The sequence below is a fragment of the Equus caballus genome, chromosome 30 (genome assembly GCF_041296265.1).
Source record: "Equus caballus isolate H_3958 breed thoroughbred chromosome 30, TB-T2T, whole genome shotgun sequence".
Classification (NCBI taxonomy): Eukaryota; Metazoa; Chordata; class Mammalia; order Perissodactyla; family Equidae; genus Equus; species Equus caballus.
The window spans coordinates 34758908-34786339 of record NC_091713.1 but is presented as its reverse complement, the minus strand read 5'-3'; the positions used below and the strand labels follow the sequence as shown (position 1 = coordinate 34786339).

At 38.3% G+C, this 27432-nt stretch overlaps 1 protein-coding gene across 19 annotated transcripts in view; it reads right to left on the bottom strand.

Moving 5' to 3' along the window:
- Positions 1-27432, bottom strand: part of PTPRC (protein tyrosine phosphatase receptor type C) — a 114320-nt gene that overhangs the window by 69201 nt on the left and 17687 nt on the right. The window contains exon 1 of one of the 19 annotated variants that reach the window (XM_070255561.1): positions 451-741. The exons of 14 other annotated variants lie outside the window; for them this stretch is intronic. In XM_070255561.1, coding sequence (XP_070111662.1) covers positions 451-514 — 64 coding nt within the window. In that variant the 5' untranslated portion in view covers positions 515-741. Of the gene's footprint in view, positions 1-450; positions 742-27432 lie in introns of those variants that run through there. 4 more of the 19 variants (XM_070255559.1, XM_070255555.1, XM_070255557.1 and 1 more) reach the window with 4 other exon arrangements.

Below are 27432 nucleotides of genomic sequence, written 5' to 3'. Positions count from 1 at the left end.
ATGTTTTTGCATTTAATCATCCCAGCAAGCCAATGAGTTAGCAATTATTATTCCTATTTTATAGAGAATGAAACTGAGATTTAAACAAGTTTAGTAAATTGTTCACAGTCGCACACTTGGGAAGTGTTAGATGTGAAGGAGTGTCTAATAATAATTTTCTTATTATTTACGCAGACTTTACGTTAAAACATTGGTTATAGTGTTATTGTGCCTGGAATCTCATGAATAAAACGGTTGCCGCTTACCACCAGAAAATAATTTCAGAGATTTCAACTCACATAGAAACGTGGGACGTTAATATCTGTTGATATGTAGTTCCTTTGGTAGATAAGCAAACTAAGACTTATTAAGCTTAAATGTCTTTCTGATTTCATGCAATTTAGGAAGGTCCACGATTTACAAGCTCCACCAATTACTAGAGAATTTCAACTTACAGTAGTCCCCACTTACCCGAGTTACCAGCAGTCAACCCTGATCCAAATATATTAAATAGAAAATTCCAGAAATAATTCATAAGTTTTCAAGTGCACGACATTCTGAGTGGCGGGAGGAAATCTTGTGCTGCCCTGCTTCATCCCACCCGGGACGTGACTCGTCCCCTTGTCCAGCAGATCCACTCTGTATATGCCACCTTCCAATTAGTCGCTTAAAAGCCGTCTCGGTCATCAGATCAACTACCCCTGTGTCACGGTGCTTGTGGTCAAGTAACCCTTATTTTACTTAATAATGGCCCCAAAGCACAAGAGTATTGAGCCTGGCAATTCAGATATCACAAAGAGAAGCTATAAAGCGCTTCCTTTACGTGAAAAGGGGAAAGTTCTCGACTTAAAGAAAGTAAGCTATACGCTGAGGCTGGTAAGGTCCATTGCAACTCTTATAACAGCATATTGTTATAATTGTTCTCTTTGCCTAATTTATAAATTAAACTTTAGCATAGGAATGTATGGATAGGAAAAGACATAGTGCATATAGGATTTGGTACTATCCCTGGTTTCAGGCATCCACGGAGGGTCTTGAAACATATGCCCTCTGGATAAGGGGGGCCGCTCTACCTTTTTTGGAGTCTCATTCTTAATTACTAATGGACATCAAAGAAACACTGGCGAACCCCTTAAGAGGACAGACAGAGACAAAGATAAACGGAAGAGAGACCCGAGAGAAACAGAGACGACACAAGGAGCAGGAGAAACCCTGAATCGACTGTAATTCATATTCTCAGAAATGAGACAACATGGCGTCCATTAACAAGGAGCAAGGGGTAATAAAGAGCAACGTTTCAAGATCAAGAGAAGAAGTCAATAGACACTGGCTAAAATGTTTGAAAACAAAAAAAGCAGTACGACGGAAAATCTCATTTAAAGACGGCACAAAATATCTTAAAGTGTGTGTTTGCTTCTGGCAAGCAGGAATCGAGACGGGGAGTCAGATGGAGCAAAGGACTGGCCTTATTTACTATAGACCTTATAGTACCGTTTAAACTTTCAACCTATACACACACACACACACATTTGAATAAAGATACAATAAGAAAGAAAGGGATCAGTATATGAAATTGAGTTGAGGAGAAAAAGAGCAAATGCACAAGGGTGGAATAAAATCAAGGAATTTGTTATTTTTAAATCCAGCAGTCATAAGTAGCTGTCTCCCAAAGGATTGTCATGAGCAACATCACAAATATTCCTGTTCACATGTGAGTACATATAGTATGCACACGCATACACCTCTAAAACCAGGCATGTATTTGTCTGTCTTATATTTGGCTTCAAACATCATGTTATCAATTTCAGCCATGTTGATTAACTACACAAATAACAACAAAAAATTGATCAATGGAAGACGACCCTCTGTAAAAGATTGGTTACTTTGCCTTATTTGCTATCTTAAAATGCTTATCTCTAAGTCATGGAGAAAAAACACTAGATTATCACTTCCTGTGTGATGATGGCCAACCTGATTTGGTTTAGAGTCATTTGTCTTAAAATGTCCCTTAGTCAAATTTGTGTCAGAAGTATTTCATGCTACGTGTCCCTCAGAGAGATTTATAAAGCATGCTAACATATGAAAGGCAAAGAGAAACTTACGTAGATTTATTTAACCCAGAATCTCCTAAAAGTATTTGCCACAAGCCAGTGTTTACCATGGACACACTGTAGACACTGTGAGCACCATGGAAGCCAGTGTGCCTGAGAACACTGGAGACCTATGATTCTGGTTTGCATCAGTAATGTGTAACTATGTGTATAGATGTATAGAGAGAGAGAGTATAAACAGTATTATAACCATGATTAAGACAGAATAAGAATTTGTATTAATCTTGGCTGTGCAGAAGATTAAAAATACAGATTAAATCAGATTTAAAATCCGGACTCCACTTCTGCAAATTCTGATTCAGTAGATTTGGGGGGTGATGTGATCTGTGCACTGGCATTTTCTGAAAACTCTAACGGTGATTATGGTGTGAACAAGGGTTGAGAAAGATTGGCAAAGGCACTTTCTTATGTACATACTCTAAAAACATTTCTCAGAGTCAGTTTATTTCCATATTAAATGTCTTTTTGTTTCTTATGAAAATGTCTGTTTCCATTTATCCAAATCCAGGGATAAATACCTAATTTATAAAATATACGTCATACAACAAACACTTCTTAATTATATTAATCCCTTAGTAAGTATATTTTTTTTAGCTCTTTGCTTCCTCTAAGATAGTGTAAGATCATAGTTAAAGAAATAGAAAGAATCATCAAAGGATGTTTGTGCAAGTGGTGAAATTGTTTTATTAGAGTCTTCAGTATTATTAATAATATTTATTGTTTAATAACCAGCTACTATGCTAAATAATTTTACATATTACTTGAATCATTGAAGAAACCCTGCAAAGTAGATAGCATTACCCTTTCGTTACAGAAGAAACTTCAAAAAATAAATTTATGCAAGGCTAAAGAGCTCACAGCAAAAAGAGGTTGGTTTTAAATGCAGATCTGTCTGACCCTAAAAAGCCCCCTGCTTATTCAACTATACTCTACTATAAGGGAGAAATATTTAATGCTAAATCCGGTAGGTATGCTAACGAGATATCAGAGATCCTCCGATGAGTGAAATATCACATATGAACCATCAAAATGGGATTCAGAGGAAGTCAGACATTAAAATTTACTTTTAAAAAGGGCAAATTGCTGAACAATGACCAAAAGAGGTACATTCTTATTACCTATGAAGAAAAGGAGGGGAAATGAGAACAGGCCTGTGACACACTAAAACCACAGTGTGGACTTGTCCCTTAGTATTTTTACCCAAATCCTCAAGGAAGAAAAAAACAGAATATGCTTGGAAATGGTTTACTATTATTGCATCCATGCTTTAAAACAAAAATCTTGTGATCGTCAAACCTAAGTCTTGTACAAGCAGCGGGGTGAGGGGCGAATGGGTGAGTCAGGCTCCCTGCAGAGAAGAAATGGTGCCACGAGGCTGAGGGCTGTGCATTGCGTCTGGTTCTGTCGTCAATTACTTACAGCGCCACCCCCAGAGTTTTTTAAGCGAACCCTGAGTGAAATCTAAATGACACCATTCTTTTGTGAACTGAACACAAGATAATAGGAAATAAACAGAAAATAAATACTGGGTTATAGGGATCCCGCCTGACAAACTGGTCTCCCATCTCCCAAATAGGACGAACGTCGGCTGAAGCTGCATGAAAGCCTTCTCTCCTGAAGCGAAGGGTCATAAAGCAAAGGCTGATGAATGCACCACTAACTTGTTCTCATTTCCCCTTAATGAAAACTCTGAACAGAAACACTTGATTTACTCTCAGAATCATTAAAGGAACCCAGGCCTAATGGGAAAGCTGCACTTTCAAATAGAAGAGGTTTTTCAATGTGTTGTTCTCGCAAGGCTGCTGTTTGCACAGCTAAAAGCGAACAGCAGTGCCCTTACGACTTTGTGGTTTCTCCTCTTCAGCACACTTCTGTTTTTCTTGTTCTGAGTCTTTATAGGAAAGGAAGAGGTGCAGCTTTTGTGGTTAAGCGCACAGCGCTTCCAAATGGTGCAATGGGTTGCCATAGCACCCGCGTAATCGGCCCTATCTCGGGGTTAAACCACAACTTCTCCAGTTTGTGTTGAAGCTGTCTGATTATACATTTAACTGCTACCAAAAAACTGAATTTCAGGTCGATTTGTTTTTGTGTCCCCGAAAATGGATTTCAAAGATAGGGTTGATCATTACGAGGATGGCTTGTTGCATTTCGGCGGCACTTCGTTTTGAGGAGCACGTGCAAAGGAGATTTTAACGAGGAAAAAAAGGTAAATCCAACCTTATCTCCCATAACATAAAGTCACCCTCTCTTTGGCTAGCAATTAAATTTGATTAATTAATTGCGTAATGAAGCTGGGAGGAAACAGATTACAAAGACAAAAGTAAGACATATGTGCGTATTTGTAAATAAAATTCTCGGTCCTTTCACCTCAAGATTATGAAATGACCAAATGAGTCAAAGTGAGGATATTTCACATTTGTGCAGAGGCCTCATCATCGTGAAGAATATTACTCTAACACCACGACATACCCCATCACAGCCTTTGCAAGCCAATGTACTGGGCTAAGAAAGGTGGAGTGACTCGCATGATTTCACCCCCGAAGTCTCAGGAAAAATATTGCCTGGACACACAGAAACGTACCGGAGGATTTCCCTGCTTTGCCACATTCCCTGTCAGCTCCAGCCCTGGCTGGCGACAATTCTCCTTGCTGAGTATTTCTACCAATTGCATATGTTTGGGCTAAAAATAATTGTTTTATGACATAGAAAATATGCCAATAATATATTAACATCCGTAAATTATAAACCCTAGAAAAAGGTTATGAGATAACTTTTTATTTACCTTATTTGGAAAACTTCACATTGAGTCAGTTTTTCATGCCTTTTTATGTCAGAAAATTTTTCCTCTAGCTCGAGTAAAAAAGGAACACTTTTTGAATACTTGCTATCCTCCTAATATCTCCATGTTGTTACTGTTGTTTTATAAATGAGGAAATGAAGACATCAACAGTTTAAATAAATTGCTTCGATATAGAGTAAGTAACAATGCAGAAACTCAATCCGAGGTCACCAGGCGCCAAAGCTCCTGCATTTCCGTCTAACCACATAAAGCCACCTCCTGGGAGCTGAGGATTCAGCGCGTTCATTTCACATCGCTCTCCTGACTTGCGTAGAGTCCTTGAATGGGTAATATCTGGGGATTCTGCTTCCTTTGCATTTCCTTTGCTTTCACCCTCATCCAACCATTATCATCCCCTTTCACCAACCTTTATACTCAGTTTTTAAACTCCAATTTCCTCCCTCCCGCACCCATGCACACTAGATACTGCCTTTTCAGTCTACGTTTAAAATGGACTACTCCCTTCTTGTTAAAATATTTTAGTAGGAGATTCCAAAATCTTTCCTATGATATTTATAGCCCTTCACAATTCATCTCCAGCCTGCCTTTCTAATAACATTATCAATATGCTTAAGTGGAATCACTCCTTTCACTTCAAATTCACCTCAAATGCAACTTATTATAACCCAATAAGACTTCAGCACAACGTACCTCCCTCCCTCCCTGTTAATGTAACATCACCCAAGGCTGGAATTCTCTCTCCCTCTTTTAATGACCTTGTATCATAGCCATCCTCAAAACTTGGTTCAAATTCCAACTTCTTGACAATCCTCCTGGTCTCCCCAGGCCATTGAGGTCTTCTAACATTTAGAACAATGATCGTATGTACCACTCATGGGAATGCATATCATAAATTCACTTATCTAATTAGTTATCTGTTTACTGAGGGCTCCAGTTAAGATCATAGGCTTTGGAAACAGCACACAAGGGTTTGAATCTCTCCATTGCCATTGTCTAGCTGTGTGACCTTGGAAAAGTGACATACCCTCTCTGAACATCAGCTCCTCTTCAGCTAATCTGTAATATCCACTCAGAGGGCTGTTATGGCTATTAAGACAATGTTTGTGAAGCACTGAGTAAACGCGCTTAGTAAGTAAGTAAGCATTGAGCACTTCTTGCTTAGAACTCAATAAATGGTAGTAATCCTTGTTATTGTCATCATCATCATGATTAGCACCTTCAGGCATTTGACTTGTTCACTTGATTTCTTTCTTAAAGACACTGGTGGAATTAGCATCCTTTGTATCCTACACAATGGCTGGCTTATGGGAGGTAAATAATAAACATTTTTGGTTTGAATCTTTTGTTTGCGCCTGTGGTCCCACGGTAACAAAACTTTGAGCAACATAATTTTGAAACTCATTGTAAGACATGGCGTGTGTAATTTCTCATTTCATAAGATAGTCTTGCAGTTCCTCTTTGCATTTTCATATGCTTTTGAATTTTCATATAATCTATATTTATGTCATGCAGTGAAGAACGAAATGCAAAACTCTACCCAGAAGAGCTGGGCTTTGCATTGTACTCAAACGAACCTGGTTTTGATCACCAGCTCAGCCAGTTAGGACCTCGTGAAGGTTAAATAATAGTTGTGGGCTCGATTCTCCTTGTCTATAGAGACAGAAGCATCACAGGGAGCGTACAGGCAGGTGATATGAGGATCAGATGGGGCAGTGCTTGCAGAGGGCTTCACAAAATGACTAGCAGGTACATGGTCGAATAATGTTCGTTACAGTTAGCACCAGTCCATCTCTCTGCCCTTTCCACTTGGTAGCTATTAATGGTCATAATTTTTAAATGAGATTCAAGAATCTAGTGAGAGTTAAAACTATTCGAAGAGGCTATCAGCGCTGAGCCATCTATTCATTTAATTGGCCCACAACATCTCATTTTATTTTCATTATGAGTTAGGTAAGAGTGTACGTGTGCCTACTGTCTTGAATTCTGGATTTTTGCATAATTTTTCTATGATTATGCAACTTGCGCTGGGCAAGGAAGAAGAGAATCTGAGTTACATTCCCAGGTCATAGCAGTTCATGGGCCCTGTAGCTTATTACACTCAGTGATGCATTTTATCATATTCCTTTTGCATTTCCCCTCATTCCTTGGAGGGCTTTGAAGAAATTTTATCAAAAGCAAGGCTTGTGAGTGACGATAAAGATACCAACTCTCAAAAACACGTGAGTTTCCAGTGACCTCTCATCTGCGATACCATCTCTATGCAAGATCGACTGCATCCCATGGTTCTGGATCCCAGGCCCCCCCCACAAAGATGCTCAGACAACACCAGCGCCTGCAGCCTTGAGGACCTAGCTTCCTGGCAGCCATCCAGAAAACTACCTCAGAATCCCCCCTCCCCCCTTGCCACTGGCTGATACAGATCTACCATCTGTTTCTTAAGTTTGACAATTGTACAAAGGAAGTTTTTCACAGCTGGATGGAAAAAGATATGGCCTCCTTTTGGCTTCATATTCTGTTTACTCTTCCTCCTTATTGATTGGCTGAGGCATTTCCAAAAGTCAAAAGAACACCTTAGACTTATGTTACACCTGAGCTAAAATAGTCTCCATTTCAAAACCTCAGGACGCGGCTTCCTTAGGCCTGGGTCCTCGTAGCATCCAGCACCAACCTGGGCGCTCATCCAGCACGTCAGCACTCTGTGTGTTGAATTAAAACAGGTTTGACTGAATGAAGTTATTTAAAAGCAACAACAATTACACGTCTTGTAGCAACATTTGGAGTTTGGGCATGTAGTGGCCTAAATAGAATTACTGATGACTGGTCTATTGCTCATTTCAACCATTTCTTTTACTTACTTTTAACCTTAAGGTACAATTTTAAATCTCAGCATGCATAGCCTCTATGTTGAGGTATAGTCCTCAGTTTTGAGCAAGAATGATATCTGGTTTATTGGCACAGTTCTGGAATAATGCTTCTAATGTTCTCCAGTTACCTTTATCTTTTTTGAGGAAGATTAGCCCTGAGCTAACATCTGCTGCCCTCATCCTCCTCTTTTTGCTGAGGAAGACTGGCCCTGAGCTAACATCTGTGCCCATCTTTCTCTGCTTTATATGTGGGATGCCTACCACAGCATGGCTTGATGAGCCGTGCCATGTCCACACCTGGGCTCCGAACTGGCGAACCCCAGGCCACCGAAGTGGAATGTGTGCACTTAACGCCTGCGCCCCCAGGCCAGCCCCTCCAGTTACCCTTTTAAATGACATCAGCAGTGACAACAGAAGTTACCCCACCCATTTCAGATACAGGAATGTAACCACTGGTCGGATAAAGCTAGACATGAAGGATGGGGTGCCTGCCATGCTTCTGTAGTCATGAAACCTTCCAGGGAAAATGAACCCCAGGTTTTTGAATTATCAATTCATTAACGTATTTCCATAACTTATACCTAATTTACAGAGATTGAAAAATAGTTTTTATGCCTTATCTATAATAAAGGAAATCCAGTTCTTGACAGAGTATGTCATTTCATGTCATAAAACGAAGAGCAAATTTGGGCTGAGATAATTCTTATGGGAAATCTTTTGAGATTCTCATAGATTTATTTTCATTTTTTTGCATTATTTTGTCTCTTTATAATAATTTATTCCAGTTGATCCTTAATTTTAAGGTAAAGCTTAAAATTATGTAGGTTCCTATTGTTAATGGGATGTTATCAATGGCGTACACTTTTTAAAAGAATAAAAGTTCAATGTTGGTAATAAAGGCAAATTTGAGACAAATTTCCTGATAAAGTGTTAGGACTTTTTTTCTATAATAAATACTTTTTTCATAATCTTTCGCCTCCCCCAATAAAATTGCATTTTCTTTAAAATTTAGATGTTTGTTTCTCACAAATTAATTCCATGTCAAAAAACTACAATTTCTATATTTATAAAATGAGTAGAACTGAGAAACAGTCAAAGTTCTTCAAGGATGACTGCAAAATTTGTTCCAGTCTTTCTTTACTTCTAACTCTTGAAATCAGGCCTTTGGATCAAAAAAATAGGTGAAATTCACATGCTATATGACTGTTAATAACTTTTTTAAAGGATTATGCAAACTAATGGAGGCAACGATCAGTCTACAAAAGTGGAGCAGGAATTCTGGTAGACTCAGTTTACAGCATATGGTGTGATTAAGTTTTCTGATAAATTAAATGCAGGTACGTTGGTGTATGCATGGGGAAGGAAGTCTAGAAGCATACGCATTATTAGACCAAGGTTAACTATTAAGTATTATTAACTACTAACATTGTTATCCATCTAGCTCACATATTTCTTTGTTTAAATTGTTATAATGAATCGATTGTTTGTAATTAGAAAATTAATATTGGTCATGTGTGTCTGAGAGAAATTTATTTAAAACTATAATCAATCTATATTTTTTGCTAGTTGGTTTTGATACAATGATTGAAAGAAAATAAAAAGGAACATAGATATGTTTTTAGAAGGTCAGGATCATGTTATATAGTATCCTCAATTTGTGGATGCTTAAATAATATGCTGACACCTTTATAATCAATCAGAACAGTTGCCCCATTGGGTATCCTAGAACACAGAGCAACATCTTCTAAAAATGAAGACTATGAAATAGCAGAATTAGGAAAATGAGAAATACTTAAAATGACTTGGAGCTTCCTCCCGTTGTAGAAATAACAGTCATGATAACAATGAGGATGACAAGAGTTAATATTGATTGAGCCCTAATTGTATGCTGGCATTACACTGAGGTGCTTATATAAATAAGCCCTCCCTTTATGTAGCGTCATGCCACTCTCTGCACATTCTTAGACTAATATTGATAATTTCCTCCTTTGCTGCTCCACCACATACCTCCCAATCTAATATCTCTTCAAGATTACTATATCTTTAATATATGTCCTGGGAGAGGCCAGGCAGTATATCAAAATCACCATGGACTGGAGGACCACGCAAAGAAAGCGCATGGTCCCCGGGTCCATGGTAATATGGTAAGAGGCCTTGTCTATTACTACTACTTGAGTTAGCCCCTAAGAGTGAGCTTTACCCTCTTATCTGAAAACTGGGTGGATCACACCTAAGTTGCAGTGGTATGGTGAAGATTAGAGAAGCGTAAAGTGTCAGTATATAGTTATTCCAAAAAATAGGCAACTGTTTTCATTGCCAGGGATGCAAATGTGAAGTAAGAAATGACCAGGTACAGAAACACTATAGCAAATATCGGTTGGAGGTTTCTAGAAGGAAATCTGCATTCACTAATATTGTGGAAGGGAATCTATGATTTATATTCAACTACACAAATTTCACAGAGGGGACATAAACGCAGTGTAGATAAGGAGCAACCACTATGCTAACGATATAGCTGAGTGGAAACTATGTAGTTAGGAGTCACAGATCTCCAAACTTCAGTGTCACTGTGAAAATCAGTGATAATATTGTAAATTACTCAGTCCTAAAAAAAGTGAGTTCTAATAATAAAATTCTCCTGAAAATTACTTGTGATTAGCAGCTATATTAAAGAAAGAGCATCAAAATTCAATTTGTATATCAGACAAACCCAAAATCAAAGATGTTCTACAAAATATCTGACCAGTAATTCTGAAGTTTCAAGATCGTGGAAAACAAGGAAAGATGGAAAAGCTGATACAGATCAGAGGAGAGTAAAGAGACAATGAATACATCCAATGTGATGTCCTGGATTAGGTGCTGTGAAAGAAAAGGACATGGGCGGACGTTGGTGAAATCTGAACGATTATTTCTTAGTTTTGAAAAATGTACTGTGGTTATATAAAATCTTAACATTAGAGGAAGCTGAGTGAAAAGTAAATGGGAACTCTATGACTTTTCTGTAAATCTGAAATTATTCCCAAATTAAAAGTTATTTTTAAAATTTCTGTTTCTATGGTGCAGAGGAAGATGAAGCAGCTTTTCTTTCATTTCTGTACAGAATATTTTTGAGATTGGGGCACTTTCACAGCACAGGTAATAAATGTTTGCAATCATGGCCCGAGTCATCATGAAGTCATAATGCAGATGCTGTAATAACAGTTACTAAAAAAACAATATTATACCTCTGGACATGTTTAAGGAATCACAAAACTTCATGACTGAAAGATATACTAAAGCTTACCTATCTACCTAAAGTGTTTTATAAAATCTCTATTCATTGGCTGTGAGTTCATTCTTAGACATCTTTACTGAAAATTCGCTCACAACTTCTTATGGGCGTCAACAGCAACAGAAGTGATGGTGAGCGTGAGTTGCTGCCCCAGGTGCAGATAAAAAGAGCACGTGGTCTTTAGAGCAAAAAGGCCGTGTCATTTCTACTGCATATAAGAAATAAGCAAATGCAGGCAAATAAAGGTCTTTGGTTTAAGAAGATAAATCTGGATTAAGTTGAAAGTGTATAAATACAATTTTTTTCAAAACACTTTGATTGCTGCTTTATAATATACTAAATGAATACACAAAAGTCAACTAATCAATTAAAGAAGCTTGTTTTTAGGCATTTTAGCCCCCCATATGTGTACATGATTCACCCCTAGTCTGAAGATCATTTAATTAAAACAATGGAGAGAAGTATAGTGTGAACATCTCACAGCTTCAAAGTTCTTAATTTGGGGTCTGCTTTTTAAAAAATACCAGCAAAGTAAAAAAAACAAAAAACAAAAAACAAAAGGCTTAGTCTGCTGTATTCCTGGGGAAATTCTCTTTCACTTTGAGAGTATATTATTCTACAGTCTTTCGTCATACTTTGTTTATTTTCCTAAGAGATTGTTTTCCTGAATTTCACCGGATAAGTGATAAAAACAAGCTCTTTCATTTTTCTGAATAACAAACTGAGAATGAGAGAGAGAGAGATTATGCTTCTGTAATGGAAACATCAAAACAATGTCTTTTCATTTATTTAAAACAACCACTTTGCTCTTTATTCACTCAACACATATTTTTGAATCCCTATTATGAGTAAAATACCATTTTTGATGCTATGGACACACAGTCCTTGGCCTCAAGCAACTTACAGCCTAACAGAGACAGCAAATTACAGAGGGATGGCCATAATAATAACTGGCATGTACATACCACCTATTGTGTATGAAGCACTGCACTAGATGATCTTTACTATCTGTGTGTACCATATATGTGGGCTTCCCCAATCATTGTAACCATACGGGGTATGTATAATGATCAGCCAGATTTTAGAGATGAGCAAAGTCCAATAAGGTATGTCAAATAATTTGTCCAAGATTATTCAGCACGTGAGTGGCAAAGACAGGACTTAGATGCAGACAGTACGGCTCAAACTCCATTCTTTTAACCAGCCGGCTATAAATAACCACATTGCAGTGTGCCAAGTACTGTAGTGGCACTAAGCACAGTGTGCTGTGGAAGCAGAGACAAGAGTGCCTAACCCATCCTTAGGGTCATGATGGAGGACTCCCCGAAAAAAGTCTTGTCTAAGTTGAGAAGGACACATAGGAGGTAGGCAGGAAGGGAAGATGAGTCTCAGAGAAAGAGAACAGCGTGGCCCAGAGTTGAGAACCCAGTACATTTCAGAAAGTGAAAGTTAATCTTCATGGCTGGAAAGCAAGATGTAAAGTAGGAAGGGGCTAGAAATGTTTCCAGAAGGGAAGTGTGATGCTACTGATGAAGGGCCTCCTATTATCTACTAAGAAGTTTGAACGTTATCCTCAGCCAACAGGAATTCTTGTAGAGCTCCAAGCAGGGGAGTAATCCTATCCGTGGTGTGCAGAGTAGAGTTTAGGGGTGCAAGATGAGGACATGGGTTAGGAGACTGTAAAATGCTCTTAAAATGCTGTTAAAATACGTTCAGCTCAACTAGCAGAAAAAAACTCAAACAGAATAAACACGAAGGAATTTATTATTTTACAAAAAAGAGTTCAGTGACTCAATAAAGTATCAGAGCCCAGGTTCCTTCCATATTTTTTTTCTGACATTTCAGGGTATGGGCCTAACTAGCCTCAAGGTCTCAAAATAAGTAGGCGTCACATTCTCATAAAATATCAACCAGAGACAGGAAAGGTGTCTTGTCTTCGTTTTATTTCTAAGACTCAAGGACAAAATTTCCCAAAACCCCTTCCATGTTTTATGGGTCTAAATTGCATCACTGTCAAAGAGAATGTGTTCACCATGATTCACTTTGACCCACGAGGACCTAAGTTCAGGTCCCATAGAAACAGTAAGATCTAATTGAACTTTAAGCGACATGGAAAGGTATGACAAGACGAATAATTAAATACATACAAAATAAATCTCTTAAAAAAATGAAGGTTTCAGTGGCAGGAAAAACACGGAGGTGTGGGGATAACAATCTCAGAGGCTAGTGTAGGAAGCCCAGTGGTCTGAATCCAAGTTGTAGTAATGGAAGTAGAAAGAACTGAACATTTAAAGAGATATGAAGACTACAGACTGAGTAATATTTAATAACTGAGTCCTGGTATAGAGAATATGAGAACAAAGCAGGGTAATGGAAGAAGATTTTGAGTTCAGTTTGGGTAAGGCTGTGTTTGAGATGCCAGCGGATACCAATTGGAGATGTCTGGTACGTAGTTGGAGAAATGGGTCCTTATACAGAAGAGACAGCAAAGCTGGCTATAGAGATGTAGAAGTCACCAACTTATAGAAGACAAAGGCATGGCAATTCATCAATGCAATGGGAGTGAGTGGTATTGCCCAGAAAGATAGCAACAGCAACACTGAAGAAGCCAGCAGAGGGACAGGAGCCAGAGCACTGAGGTGAGTAAAATCTAGACAAGGTGGTTTCATGCATCACAGAAACTAGACGAGGAAAGAGTTTCAAAGAGAAGGAGGTTGTCGATAATGTCAAATGTCTCCGAGAGGTGAAGTAAAGTAAATGCTCTGGTTTGGTCCTTTGGATTTAACTTTTTACAAAGCAGGGGGCAGAGGTGTTGACACTGGTGTACACATGCAGGTAGTTTCAGTGGCGTACTGGGAGAAGACACCAGAAAGCAGTGGGTGGATAAGTGAATGGGAAGTGAGAGAGCGCAGAGCATGAGGCTGGAAAAAAAATCTTTAAAAAGTGTCAAGGAGAAGAAAGAGCTAGAGAAGATAGACAGAGGCTTGGAGCGGAGGGAGGGTATTTATTTGTGAAAGTACTGCCATTACAATTACTTCTCTCAAAATTGCGTTTGGATGATAATATTATAAATCGTTTTGGAGCCCCTGAAAGAAAGCTCTAGATTTAAAAAACACAATGTAAATATTTCTGGAATATGTTATATACAACATCTGTAAAATCTTTTTTTTTTGAACTCTGTTTTTAATTTTAGATAGTGAACGTGTCCAAAGCAACCTTGTTTTCCTTTTCCTACGTATTTCTTCAATAGTGTTTCTGTTTATTACCAATCTCCAAACCACAAACTGATCAGGTTTCATATTTAGAAAGTTGAATATAATTTTTACACCCGATAGAGTCATATAACATTAATAAATTATTATAAAAATGTTATCTTGGAGATTTTGGGTTTCAGTGTCTTTCCTTAAAAATACTAAGGGAAATCAACAATAGCAACATTCATAGTCAGTATTTAAGACTAAGTCTGCCAAGCTATGCCATGGATGTCTTCCACTCATGACCTAATTCACAGAATCTCTTTATCACTATCAAAACTCCTGAGATAAGTATGAAAATGAATTCAAAGCAGAAATTAATAATAGTTTTAGGCTTCATTTAGCATGAAAAAAAACTAGCCTTTGTTCTTACAATTCTGAATTAAGATGCTCACAACAGGAAAAATAAAAGGGGAACACCTATGAGTTTTTCTTTACTAAGGTCTCTTGAGTGATGCCAAAGAAATATCTGATTAAATTCATTCCTTTACAATTGCAATTTTCAGAATGATGAGAGTGTGAAAAGAAGTGGAGAAGAAGATGTAGTTTGGAAAAAATGACTCCATCATTCACTGGACTTTACAGCTCAAAGACTAGGTTATTAGTTCAGTTAAATAAGATCTGAGTTTTAAAAATTTCCTAATTGTATCTGTGTACAAGAAATAGGTTCTTCATTTGCTTGGGGGAGAGAAGGAATCCTGGAGTGGCTGGCACTCCTCCTGGACTCAATCCTGGCTCTGCTTCTAGAATGAGCAAGTCAAGGATTCACATATCATTGGTTTCCGTACCTCTAGGATCCAGCAACGAGATGTTTAGCGAAGGTTGAAACATGGCATGAAAATAATGTGAAAACTTTAAAAATGAAGGAAACTATTTTAAAAGAGATATTTAGCTTTTAAATCTAATTATATAATTCCTTTCAAAAGAAGTAAGTCAATTTATGTCTCAGACAATAGTTTGAAAAAATCTTGATCAAACAATTCAATTATCTTCCAACCCTACATAAATGAAAACTAGGGGTATAAGTCATCAAATTATTTCTTAGTGAATCAAAGCCATTGTTTTTTCTAAACATGTAATAGCTTCTCGTTAGTCTCAGAAACAAATATGCTATCCTCTCCTCCATAAATACACACACAGCCACCAGCAAACACAGTCATCATCTGCTAAACAGGGCAATTCGTTAAATGTGATATTCAGGACTTACGAAGGTGAAGAATGAAGATTCTCAAGGTTTAAATAAAATCTAGTTTTATGAGTGCATAGGTAGTAGGGAGGCCCACACAGTGTGAGCAAAGAGGGCAGAAAGCATAAAAGGAGGACGTTGGGTGCAGGTGGGTGGGTGTGAGCACCAGAAAAGCTGGCAGGCACCAATGCAAGCATGACCAGTCAGAGATAAAGAACCTTGTAGAGGAATTTGGAACACTAAAAATTAGTCATTTCCAAACATACTCTAAAAGCTACCATGATTTGAATTCTGAAAATATGTATGTTCATCTTCTTGTGGTTACTATGCAACCACTTAGCTATTGCCTTGCAATTTTTGCCCAGTGTGCTAATTGTGGGTACTATGTCAGCCATGTTATTCGCACGGAAGTCATTCCTTTGAAACTACTGCCGTAGGCTGAATCATATAAAATGGCTCCTTTTGTAAATCAACAATGACTAAATATTGTCAGTCTTACATGTTCAGCCTATATGTCACATGTCACCTACTGTACATATGAAAATACCTTCTAGCTAAATGGATCATAGCCCTCCTGTGGTCTTGTTGCTGCTTGCAATATGCATGGATGGCAGGCTTTTGTTAAACTCTCTTAATTTCTCTTCAATATATGTTTGTCCACGGAAGAAGTCTAATTCTTCCATAGGGAGAAATGGATTCCCCAATTTTGAAAGGCTAAAACATCTACCTATGCTTTTTGAAGTCTGAAGTCTCTGGGACCCCATGTTTATCTCCTCCTCTGGCATTTACAGTCTTAGTCTTCTCTCTTCCTTTACTTTTGACCTCAAACATGTACCCTTCTCACCTAATCTGAAAAAATCTTATTTTTCCTGGAGTCCATTGTAGCTGCTACCGTAGTTTTTTCTTCCCTTTTTAAATCACTTTTCCTGGTACAGAACCTAATGTCTTATCATGCATTCTCACCTTAACTTTGATCATTTGTCTTTCTCCAAACCATGCAATTGGAATTATTATCCTCATTTGGAATTTTACTTCTCAAATGCGAGGGTCTTTTTGTAAGTCCTCAGGCGCCCTCACTTCCTTTTTCTAAGTACTGTCCATTCTTCATAGTGGTATGGAGGGTGCTTAGCAAAATTGAAGTACTCAGTTTGTATGCAAGTCCATACCTCTGATGTCTTAATGCCTTCTATTCTGTGTGTTATGCACGCCCCTCTCTTCTTCATCCAGCTAACTCCTAGAAGGTGTTTAAAACCCTAAGTTAGATAACATTATTTTTGGCTACCATGTCACTCTGTGCACATGTTTATATAAAACTTATCACACTGAATTTTCGTCTTTGATTTGAGAATCTGGAAGGCTCTTCCTTGTGGCTGACTCTCACCATTTCTGCTCCTTGTCCAATGTCTCTTTCTCTAAGGCCATCCTGACCAGTCTAACAATCAATATTCCACTATTAGGAGAGCACATTGTGACTGACTTCCGCATCCAGGGCTCGCTATAAGCTACATCCCTGAGTAATTTTCTAACATTCTCTCACTCACTCTGCAAACAAACATAGTACCAGTTCCTCACTCTCCCTGTGTTTATTTTTATTACCATATTTTCTCATGCTGTGTACTGCCTAGAATGCCTGTGACACAGCAACTACTTAGCCAAATCAGGATTTAAATTCTATCAACCACCTGAATATTTCTCTGAACATTCCAGCTTTCAGTGATATCTCTTTTCTGTATTTCTGTATTTTCTGTATTTCTATGGCACGTTGCTAATTGCTGGTTTGCATATGTATGTATGCGTCTTGTCACATGAACAGAGGAAGCGTTTTCAAGGCAGAGACCATGACTTCATCGTTTTTGTGCTCTCCCCAGTGTCAAGCTCACTGCTTTGGAGTTCTTAAGGATTCAACAGCACAGCTAGAATGAGTGAAAGAACAGATGAATCCCTCCACACTTTGTTGTCCATCAATAATGCAGCCAAGCCAAAATCTTGGCTTTCCAGACTCATTTGGCCAAAAAAGTTGGCATCTTACATCACCACTTGTTGTAAGATAGAATTATTCTCATCTGAGGCAAGCTTACTATTTTTCTTTGATCTTTGTACATTGGGAAGCTTGTCAGATAAAATGGCCTAATACAGATTTAATCATATGAAGTAACTACCAGCTATAGCAACTAACAGACAAGATAAATATTCAAAAGCTATGCATAACCCCATTATTCTTTGTCTATCTCTATAATAGAGGCTGGAAAGCTAAAATATTTTATTTCTCAGTGCATCCCTCCCACCTCTTATAGCTGTGGGTGGCCATATCATGCACTTCTGGCCAATAAGTATAGAAAATATCGCTGGGGAATGTTTCCATTCCTGAATAAAAAGGCAAAAAGCTCACTAGGAAAAATCTCTTGCCACTTTTCCTTTCTCTTTCTTCTTGCCTGGAATGCAGATGAAAGTTATGGATGCACAGCAGTCATCAAGAGACATGAGATAGCAAGCATGAGGACAAAAGCCTATAGGATGGTAGAAAAGAAACAAGAAAAGAGATTGAGTTTCTTATGGCATCCTTATGCCTCTGTACCATTCATTAATTCCTCTAGATCTCTAGTTGTATGGTTCCTTTTATTTGAACTTTTAGTGATCATATTTTATTGTGTTTGCTAGTTGAATAAAAAGCTGACTGACACAGTAAACTACAGGACCATTATTGATGTTTCTTGTAGTCATCTATATTCAAGCAAGATTGTATTTAACCTAGAAAGACAGATGAAAATAAATCTACTATTTTAAAAAATGTAGGGGAGAGCTTGGTGGTGTGGTAGTTAAGTTTGTGTTCTCCACTTCATCAACCTGGTGTTCACAGGTTTGGATCCTGGGTGTGGCCCTACATACCACTCATCAAGGCATGCTGTGGCGGCATCCCATATACAAAGTAGAGGAAGACTGGCATTTGTGTTAGCTCAGGGACAATCTTCCTCAAGCAAAAATAAATATACCAACCCTTGTACACCGAAGGTGGAAGTATTCTACCTTGAAAACAGTGTTATATTAAGATTACTTTGCTTGTGGGATATTTTATGCCCTCAACTTCTGTGTCTGGTCTTACTAAGGCTGGATAAAATCTATTCACCATCACTCTGTTGTGACCCCCTGCATATTTAAAGGCTGCTCTTATATCTGCTCTTAAACTCAGTTAATAGATTAACAGATCCTTTAATTTGACATTTACTTCAGCAGCTAGGCATGTTTAGCAAATGCTTCAATTACATCCTTTTCTTTATAAGATAGACCAGTCTTACCAGTTGTTTCTAAAAATTTTTGGCCAGAAAAGATCTATTAAATCCGAAGACTTTGTTGGGGAGCCACCATGACCACGAAAGAATCTCTCCCTTGTTCCTGCCCTCTCCTTCTACACAAGTGAAAAAACACACTATTCGAGACACACACGTTTGTCTACTTCTATTGTTCAGCCTCTATGAGTAGATGTCCACAACTCTCCCTCCATCTTTAAATGTGAATATTTGAGCAGATGGAAAAATAATGAGTTGTCCTTTGTAGGTAAAGATATACTAACGACCATATGAACAGGGCATGCATCTGAGCTGGGACTCAGGACCGGGAAGAGAGCCACTCATCCTTCTCCATGTTCTTATTTTATCCTTAAAGCACCAATCAGAATTTATTTGCCAACACTTCAACACTTTGTCAAATGCACTCCTCAGTCTGTGCCATGGTATTTACTGCCATGCACTGTATTGGACGTCTTTGGATGTTTCTCTTCTGTTCATCAGTCAGATGGTAAGGAACCAAGGAAGAGGGACACATGTACTAGGTTCAGGGTTTACCTGTTCTTGGAGACAGCTAAGTGCGCAGAGAAATTAGGATGACAGTCTCACTAAAGTTAGCCCACTTACCTAGAGGTGGGAATCTGGCTCAGACAGCCGTGAGCGCCCACCATGGCAAAATGTCTCTGCATGGACCTTGGGGAGCTGATTCTTCTGCTGCTTCACTGTCTTTGCCTGCAGCTTGCTCTCACCCCCTCCTGCCTAACTTGACTTCTTTGGCCCATTTTGATGTCAAAATATGCCCACCAAAATTATAATAAATAATTAAGTGTATTCCCATATATATAAAATATGATATTCAAATGATTTATAAACTGCTATAAAAGGCTGCAGGAATGACCCAAAACTGTACCCCTTGTACTAGCTCCAATCCAATTCAGTTTCAAAAGACATTCTCCAAATTGGGAGACTTCAATTTTTCATGATAGGCCCCCCAGAACATCAACCTTAAGAAGACAGAGAGAGCATTTTCTTTTCTCTTCTTATCATAAACCACTGTTGATAAGTGAGTATCACAGAGTCAAAGGGAAGGAGCTGTTCCAGCATTTCTTCCAGTTTTAGAATCTATAAGGGACGTTAACGGGGAGGCCAGGGCAGCGGGAGAACAAGACTTGACTTGCAGTAGGGCAACTCTCAAGGCCACAGGTAGGTTCAGAGAGAGGACATTTTGTTTTCCTTCCCAAACAGCCTAGTCCAGAGCTTCACACACACAAGCCTAACGTAAATATCTGAGACAAATCTGAAAGCGGCTCTTGCTATATCTGAATTGGAATTTTCCACATTTTCAAACAGCATTCACTGAATATCCTTTAAGGCCACTCTATCTGATTTTGTCATCAAGTAACATGACTGCTATAAATTATTAGTTGACAAAGGAAAAAATCGGTTGCTTTCTACAAGCAGAAGGTTTCTCCATCGGGCCCCAGCAAGGCAGTTCTAAGGGTGCAGGGAAAGCTCACGTCCTCTGAAGCCTCTTCTCAGAAAGGTGCGCAGGAACTTTGTCTTCCTACAAACGCAGCGTCTGTCAATCTCTTCTTGCTAACCAGATAATTTCCTTAGCTTTCTAAACACTTCACAATTATGGTGGAATTCATATCAAATGGCCATTTTGAGCAAATATTTTCCCGTTTTTGTACAGTTCCCTTTCAAATATGGGAAGATGGGCTGTTCCTTATTTCTCACAGCCGGCCACAGACACTGTCTGAAGGGAACAAAATGAACACCCACACTCTCACCTCAATTATCCACACACCAAACTTCCTAGACCACATAAGCTCACATGGATATACAAAAATTATAGTAGACACTGCCTTCAGTAACATGATTTCCCTTCCCGTTCACCCCATATACTCCTGCTATTTGATATAGTACTCCTTAGATGACCTGAAGGCATGTGGGGGAAGAAGGGTATAGTTCTGAAGCATCAGGAGTATTTATCGCTATTATTAATATAGAAAAATTCTTTTGTTTGTGTTCTTCTACTCTGTTGTTATGCAGGAAACATGATATCATACATAAAGGAATAATAATAAAATGAATAATAGCATAGCAATGATAATAATTACTAACATATATTCAATTCTCAAATTATCGCCATTTATGGATGGGGAAACTGAGGCACACAGAGGTTAAGGAACTTTCCCAAAGAGATACAGTAAGTGGCAGAGCAACGATTTAAATCCAAGATGTCAAGTTATTAAAGTCTGCAATTTTAACCAACCACAAAACTATCTCATAACTGATGCTATCTGCCAAGCCCACCTGGTCAGCTCTGGATTCCGAGGAAGGCTATGGGTCTCTAATGTCCAGATCAGGGCATTATCCGTTAGACCAAGCTTCTAACTGAAGTCTCCTTCAACTGCTTCCAGAAGCTTGCCAGTGCCTCAAATTATTCAGACTCTGGGTTGTTTCCTTGCAGTTCCACAAACCCCCCGTGCCCTTTTAGACTTCACGAGAAGTTTAAGCTTGTTTAATTAGATAAAGGAACCCTATAGCTAAAAGTGCTCCTCAGGATTCTATTTTTTAAAGAAAGATAAGAAGTTAAAGACCGTTATTATTCAAATTGTTACTACTACCAGCTTGCTTTGGCTCCATTAATGGACTGAAAAGAATAAAATTCTGCAAGGTATAGAGGTGAGCAGGTGTACTCAGCAGGGCTCAGGTCTAGGGAATTCAGAATTACAGAGAAGTAGTCGGAAGTTCAATCCTGCCTGCAGTGCAATTGTGTCGGGAGAATGTCTTTATTCAACGGTAGAGTGATCATAGACTTAGGAGTCTGTTGCATTTCCTAGGTGCAGAGACCTGGGAAGGAGGACACAGATGCTCCATTTCTCCTATGGCCGGTGATTCCTGCTCTGGCTGGGGGCCATGATAATTCAGCCTCTCCCTCCCACATTTTTACAGTCCACACACGACGTAGCTACAGCGACTGTACACAGAGAATGGTTAGTCCAGAAGGACGGCTTCATATGAAGTCCTTGGAGTCAAAGGAGAAACAATAATTTTCATAATTCCTATGAAAACATCTAGATGAGACAGTAACAAAGGCAGGCTTATTAAGAGAACAGAAACACAGCTGGAAAATGGATAAGAATATCTGTAGCATTTGTAAGGCTGTCCTAAAAAAGGAGAGGGTGAATCTGGTCAGTGTGTGGGAAGTCACTGGCAGATTTAAAGCTGAAAAAAACAGGAGTATCCAGAATAAGGAGAGGACTATTTTTTAGGTTTTTCAGTCCTCATAATTACTTTTTCCTTTCTTCTCTCTCTCTTTCCATCCTCTTCCATTCTTCTCATTGGTACCAAATAAACCATTTCTACTTATGGCATTCCAGTTTAAAATATATATTGATATTTGTGTTTATTCTAATATAGGCTTATTTCTATAGTTTTCTATATTTATCTAAACATAGCTCCCAGAAAATTCCCTGTCAAAATGACTCAGGAATCAAATTGTTTGGGATCAAATCTTGCCTGTGCCTCCTACAAGCTATGTAACCTCTAACAGCTGACCTAATTTTTCTGTGCCTCACATTCTTTATCTGTAAAATGGGGACAATAAATATATGCACTCATGGGATTATTGTAAGAATTAAAAGAATGAATGAATATATACATTAAGCATAGTATCTAGCACATTTCGAGTTCTGAATATTGTCAGTGTATAGTGATTATTATTATTGATATTTTAATTAAAATAACCAATACAGCCATACAGAAGGAAATAACCATATAAACCAATTAACCATACAGGAGGAAATGAACCTGGTTAGGCTGACTCTGAGATTGCTGGTGTTTAATACAATATGAAAAGTTGGCCAACCAGTTGAACATGGTAGCTTCTCAAAGGCCATCTTTTGGAAGAAATGTTTGTTGAGTCAAGGTAACAGGTACCTGAATTGCTATGTCCAGTCCAGGATACCACACATTAAGAATGGGACTGAAATTCAGGAGTATTCAGAAAAGGCTAACACAAGGGTAGGAGGTGAGAAGGGAAGCAACATAGCATGCCAAATATAGAAAACTTAAGAAAATATAAGATATTTTTTCCTAAGAAGAAATAGTGTAGGTGAGAATACAAGAAATACATTCAAATACTTGAGATACAGTTACATGGAAGAAGGTAGAGTCCTGTGCTTTGCTGCTGTAAGGGAAAGGATTTTATCCATTAAGTCCGTGCTTCTCAGAGTGTGTTCTGGAGACCCAGGAGTGTCCCCGAGAACCTGCAAGGTATCTTCAAGGTCAAAACTATTTTCATAATAATATTAAGGTATTATTTTCCCTTTCACTAGTAGCAAATGGATGTTTCCAGAGGGTATATGGCATACAATATTGCAACAGGTAGAATGTAAAAGCAGATATGAGAACCCAGTTATCTCCTACTAAGACAGACAATAAAGAGATTCTTTATTGCCACTATTCTTATTAAATCTTTGTTTTGTAATATGTGGCTATTTTTCATAAAAATATGCTATTTATATTAACATATTGGGTTTACTATTATTATTAAATTAATAGTAAATAAATACTTTTAAATTCTCAGTTTTAGTTTTTATTATGGTAAGTATAGATATAACCCACATCAAGAAAAACTCCTCAGAATGGAGTTTGGGGCCAGCCCCATGGCCCAGTGGTTAAGTCCATGTGCTCCACTTTGGTGGCCCAGGGTTTCACAGGTTGGGATCCTGGGCGTGGACATGGCACTGCTCATCAGGCCATGCTGAGGCAGCGTCCCACATAGCACAGGCAGAGGCACTCACAACTAGAATATACGACTATGTACTGGGGAGGGCTTTGGGGAGAAGAAGAAGAAAAAAAAGAGAGAAGATTGGCAACAGATGTTAGCTCAGGTGCTAATCTTAAAAAAAAAAAAAAGAATGGAGTTTATTTTATCTTTAAGAATGTTTAAGAAGGAGCCCTGAGACCACCAGTTTTAGTCATAGTGTAGGAGAATTTGAAACCACAAATTTCAAATAATTTGAGCTGTTCGCCACTAAGCTAGACTTTTCTCTTAAAAAAGTGGTTTTTAGAAAATATTCAAACAGTGAGGGTATGTGGTAAAAGGGATACATGCACTGACCTTAATGGCCTCTGAGATTTCTTTCAACTCAGATTGTACAATTCCCTTTCGGAGAGAAATGAAAAGAAAGCTTACTGAGAATATTGTTCACATAACGCCACTGTGAAAGTTAGCAGATTGGCAAGTGGTTAGAGGTGGAAGTTTTGGGGTGAAGCAAAAAGTGAAGAATGGCAGATCAAGATATGGTGCACTTCGAATCGCTGTGCTGGTGGAAGGTTCTCTGATGAAGGGGGAACGAGCCTCACGGGCTTACTGCCAAAGTCACCTAGATTTCATAAGGGGGCCTCTTCCTGGGAGGATGGAGATTGGTCTCCATGATGACCTCACAAGTCTCTCCTGAACATTCCAGAAACTAATAGTTAAGAGTTTTTCAAAGAGGAAAATTGACAGAAGCACATATCGTTCCTCCTCTAGACTATGTCACAGCTGACAGCCTGGTAACTTCTGCTCATTGTCCTGGTTCTAACATTTGTATCAACCCAGAAGATATAGATTCCTCTCCTTTTCCATATAACGTGATATTGAAATTTAAACACAGCTTCACAAAAGAAATGTGCAAACTGTGTGAATGCAATTCACAGAAGATGCAAATGACGACAAGCAAATGGAAAAAACCACAATAAAAATCGAATTAAATGCAAAACAGAAATTTTGAGAAATACCAGTTGTACTAACAAAGTCAACACATTTGGAAATGATGACATTAAACTCTGGCAAATGTATGTGAAAGGAAGCTCTCATATACAGCCGTGAGGTGCACAGGCAAGAACGTTTTTCTGAAAAGACATTTGTTAAAATTCATGAAGAGAATTAAAACGTTCCTAGGCTTTGACACAGACATTCCAAGTGTAGGAGTCTATCTTAAAGAAATGGTTATATCTACGGACAAGGGTTTCTGTACAGTGATATACATTTTAAGAAAAAGCTACCAAAATATTCTTTGACTACAAACCTATGAACTAGGTTCCACAGAAAAATGGAGTAAAATATCCTTCAGGACCAAATTAGTTTGATCATCAAACATACATTGTCCGTTTCCTCGGGCAGTCCCCATCTATTGTGGCCTCAGAATAAGCATTGGTCCCTTCTGGGTCTCCATGGGGGAGCACCTCCAGCGTGGGGCACGCCCAAGAAGCTCCACATGGGGAGAGGCCACACGTCTCTTGCCACTGTATTCTCTGTTCCCTGGCATAGAGTGACACTTACATGTGTGGAGCATTTGTAAGAAAGACAGACATCTCTCCTACAAAATAAGTAAATAATTACTATGACGTAATATATGTCTAGTGGTGACACAAGAGAACAAGGCAGGGGTCAAAATATGAAGAAACTAGTGCCTGCTTCTTAGAGACTTAGGACTCACGTGGCCACTACCTTAGGCCCAGGTATCTCCACTGGTCCATCTTATCAGCCTCTGAGTTTCCAACCTTAAGGAAATATAATCTCACATCTCTAAAAGTGTTTATTTTGCTTGAAATAACTTGGTCCTTAATTTTAAGTTCATCGTTAAGATTTTTTTAAAACTCTTATTTTGGAAAATCTTGCCTGTGAAGAAAATTGTTTTTCTTAGTTACCACTACAAAGGCAGAGTGTTGCCTGCCAATGCAGAGGTTTGCCAGACTCTTCTGTAAGATAGGACCGTAGCAGTTACTCAACAACATTCTCAAACGGGTGGAGTAAAAAATACTTTTCCTTTTAAAGACCTTTACTCCAAAGGGAAGGGAGAACTGGGTTTCTTTTCTACTTATTGTGAAAGCCAACCAGGAAACCTTGCTACTCTCTCTAAAGGCTTCGCAGGGGGTGCTTAACAATTATAATTTCCCAGAAACTAGCATAAGAAAAGAAGAGCAATTCCATCAAGTCTCATCATGTGTGTGTGTGCGCGCGCGTATGTGTGAAATATAGGTTCCACTTAGCGTCCCAGGTAACAAATACCAAAGTGCTAACCACCTTTTTGGGGGTGAGAGGGACAGGAAAAGGCGGAAGAAGCATAGAAAACTTGTACGTTAGTCTTTAAAAGGTCAAGCAAAAAGCTTCACATCATGGACCACTTCACACAGAGAAATATTTTTCTCATCTACTAGAGATTGTTAAGTCATGGGAAACAGGCTCGGCTATCCATGTCATTCTATCTCAAGGAGGTAAAGCACTTATGTATTGGGTTTCTTTCATGAGTACGATTATTCACAGTGCACACTGCTTTCTGTTATCCCCTCCTCATATAAGAAAGTAAGAGAAAATAATACTCAAGCTCAGTAGTATGCCATTTTTGTATCAGGATATCAGTCATCAGTGTCAGTCTATCCATGCAAAACAGTCTAAAATATTCCCATGATATCAGCTTATCTCAAAGAGTTATAGGAATTCATTCCTTCATTCATATCATTATTAATTCAACAGATATATGTTTAAAGGCTAATCTGTAATGTCAGGCACTGAGGATACAAAAGCAAATAAGGAAAAGTCCCTCCCTTGGAGGGGCTTACAGTATTGAACAGAGAAACTAAAAAGTAAACAAGGAAGGGCATTCCAGTGAGACTGGAGTCAGAAGGACGTCCCTGTGGGCATGTAAGACAGCTGCAGTACTCTATACTTCATACGTCTTCCCTGGTGAAAAACCTGTTGTATTCCACAAAGCTGATGATTTAGATACAGTTTAGTTTAACACATTCATTGAGTATCTAACCATAATTAGACTATTTCTGTATAATTATGAATGAGATGCTACCAAGGCATATTTTTAAGGGACACAAAGGAGAACAATCGCGGCAAGAAACCTAAATGAATTCATTCAGGAGGCGGACAGGGGTGTTAAAACGTCGTCAGCAATTCTGAATGGGTAGAGAGCAGCTGTAAGAAGGTAACCAAAGACCTGCAGTGGAGCTGTAACACTGCAGTGGGCATTTTGCAAGAACGGACTTTCCTCTCAGACTTCTGGTATTTCCATTTGGGTGGAGATTGAAAAAAAAAAATAGAGCTAAAGTTTTCTCACAATGTTTTGCAACTTCTGCTTCCGCACTCAGTCAGAACTCAGAAGTAGCAAGAGACTTAAAAATGAAAACACTGTTTATTTTTTCTAAATGGCAATTGATTTTTACCCACAAAACTGAGGATACTTCCTTCAAGTATGTTCGGAATTTGGGGGGAATATCTGTAATACATGTATTTTTATTGAAAGTGAAAAAGTAGTTTATTTATTCTTGACATCCTTTGTCTTAGTTTGGGGAGAAATAAAATCTCTGCCATTTGACTCCAATAAAAACAAAAAAACTCAAAAAAATAGTATGATTTATAAAAGTTAGATTTCTTTAATGAAAAAAAGTCTAAAGGACCAGTAATCTGGTGACAGTAGTCAGTTTCAGAAAAGGTACTTTTCTACATTAACAATTTATCAACTAGTAAACTTGGAAAAACAATTTTCTGAAAGATTAATTATCAACACTGTGATTAGGAAAAAGCCCCAGCTAATTTTCTCTGCTATAGTAATGAAAATCTTTTGGATATCAGTCCAAACTCTGCTTTACTGGAAAAAGATAAAGCAAAATATTTATT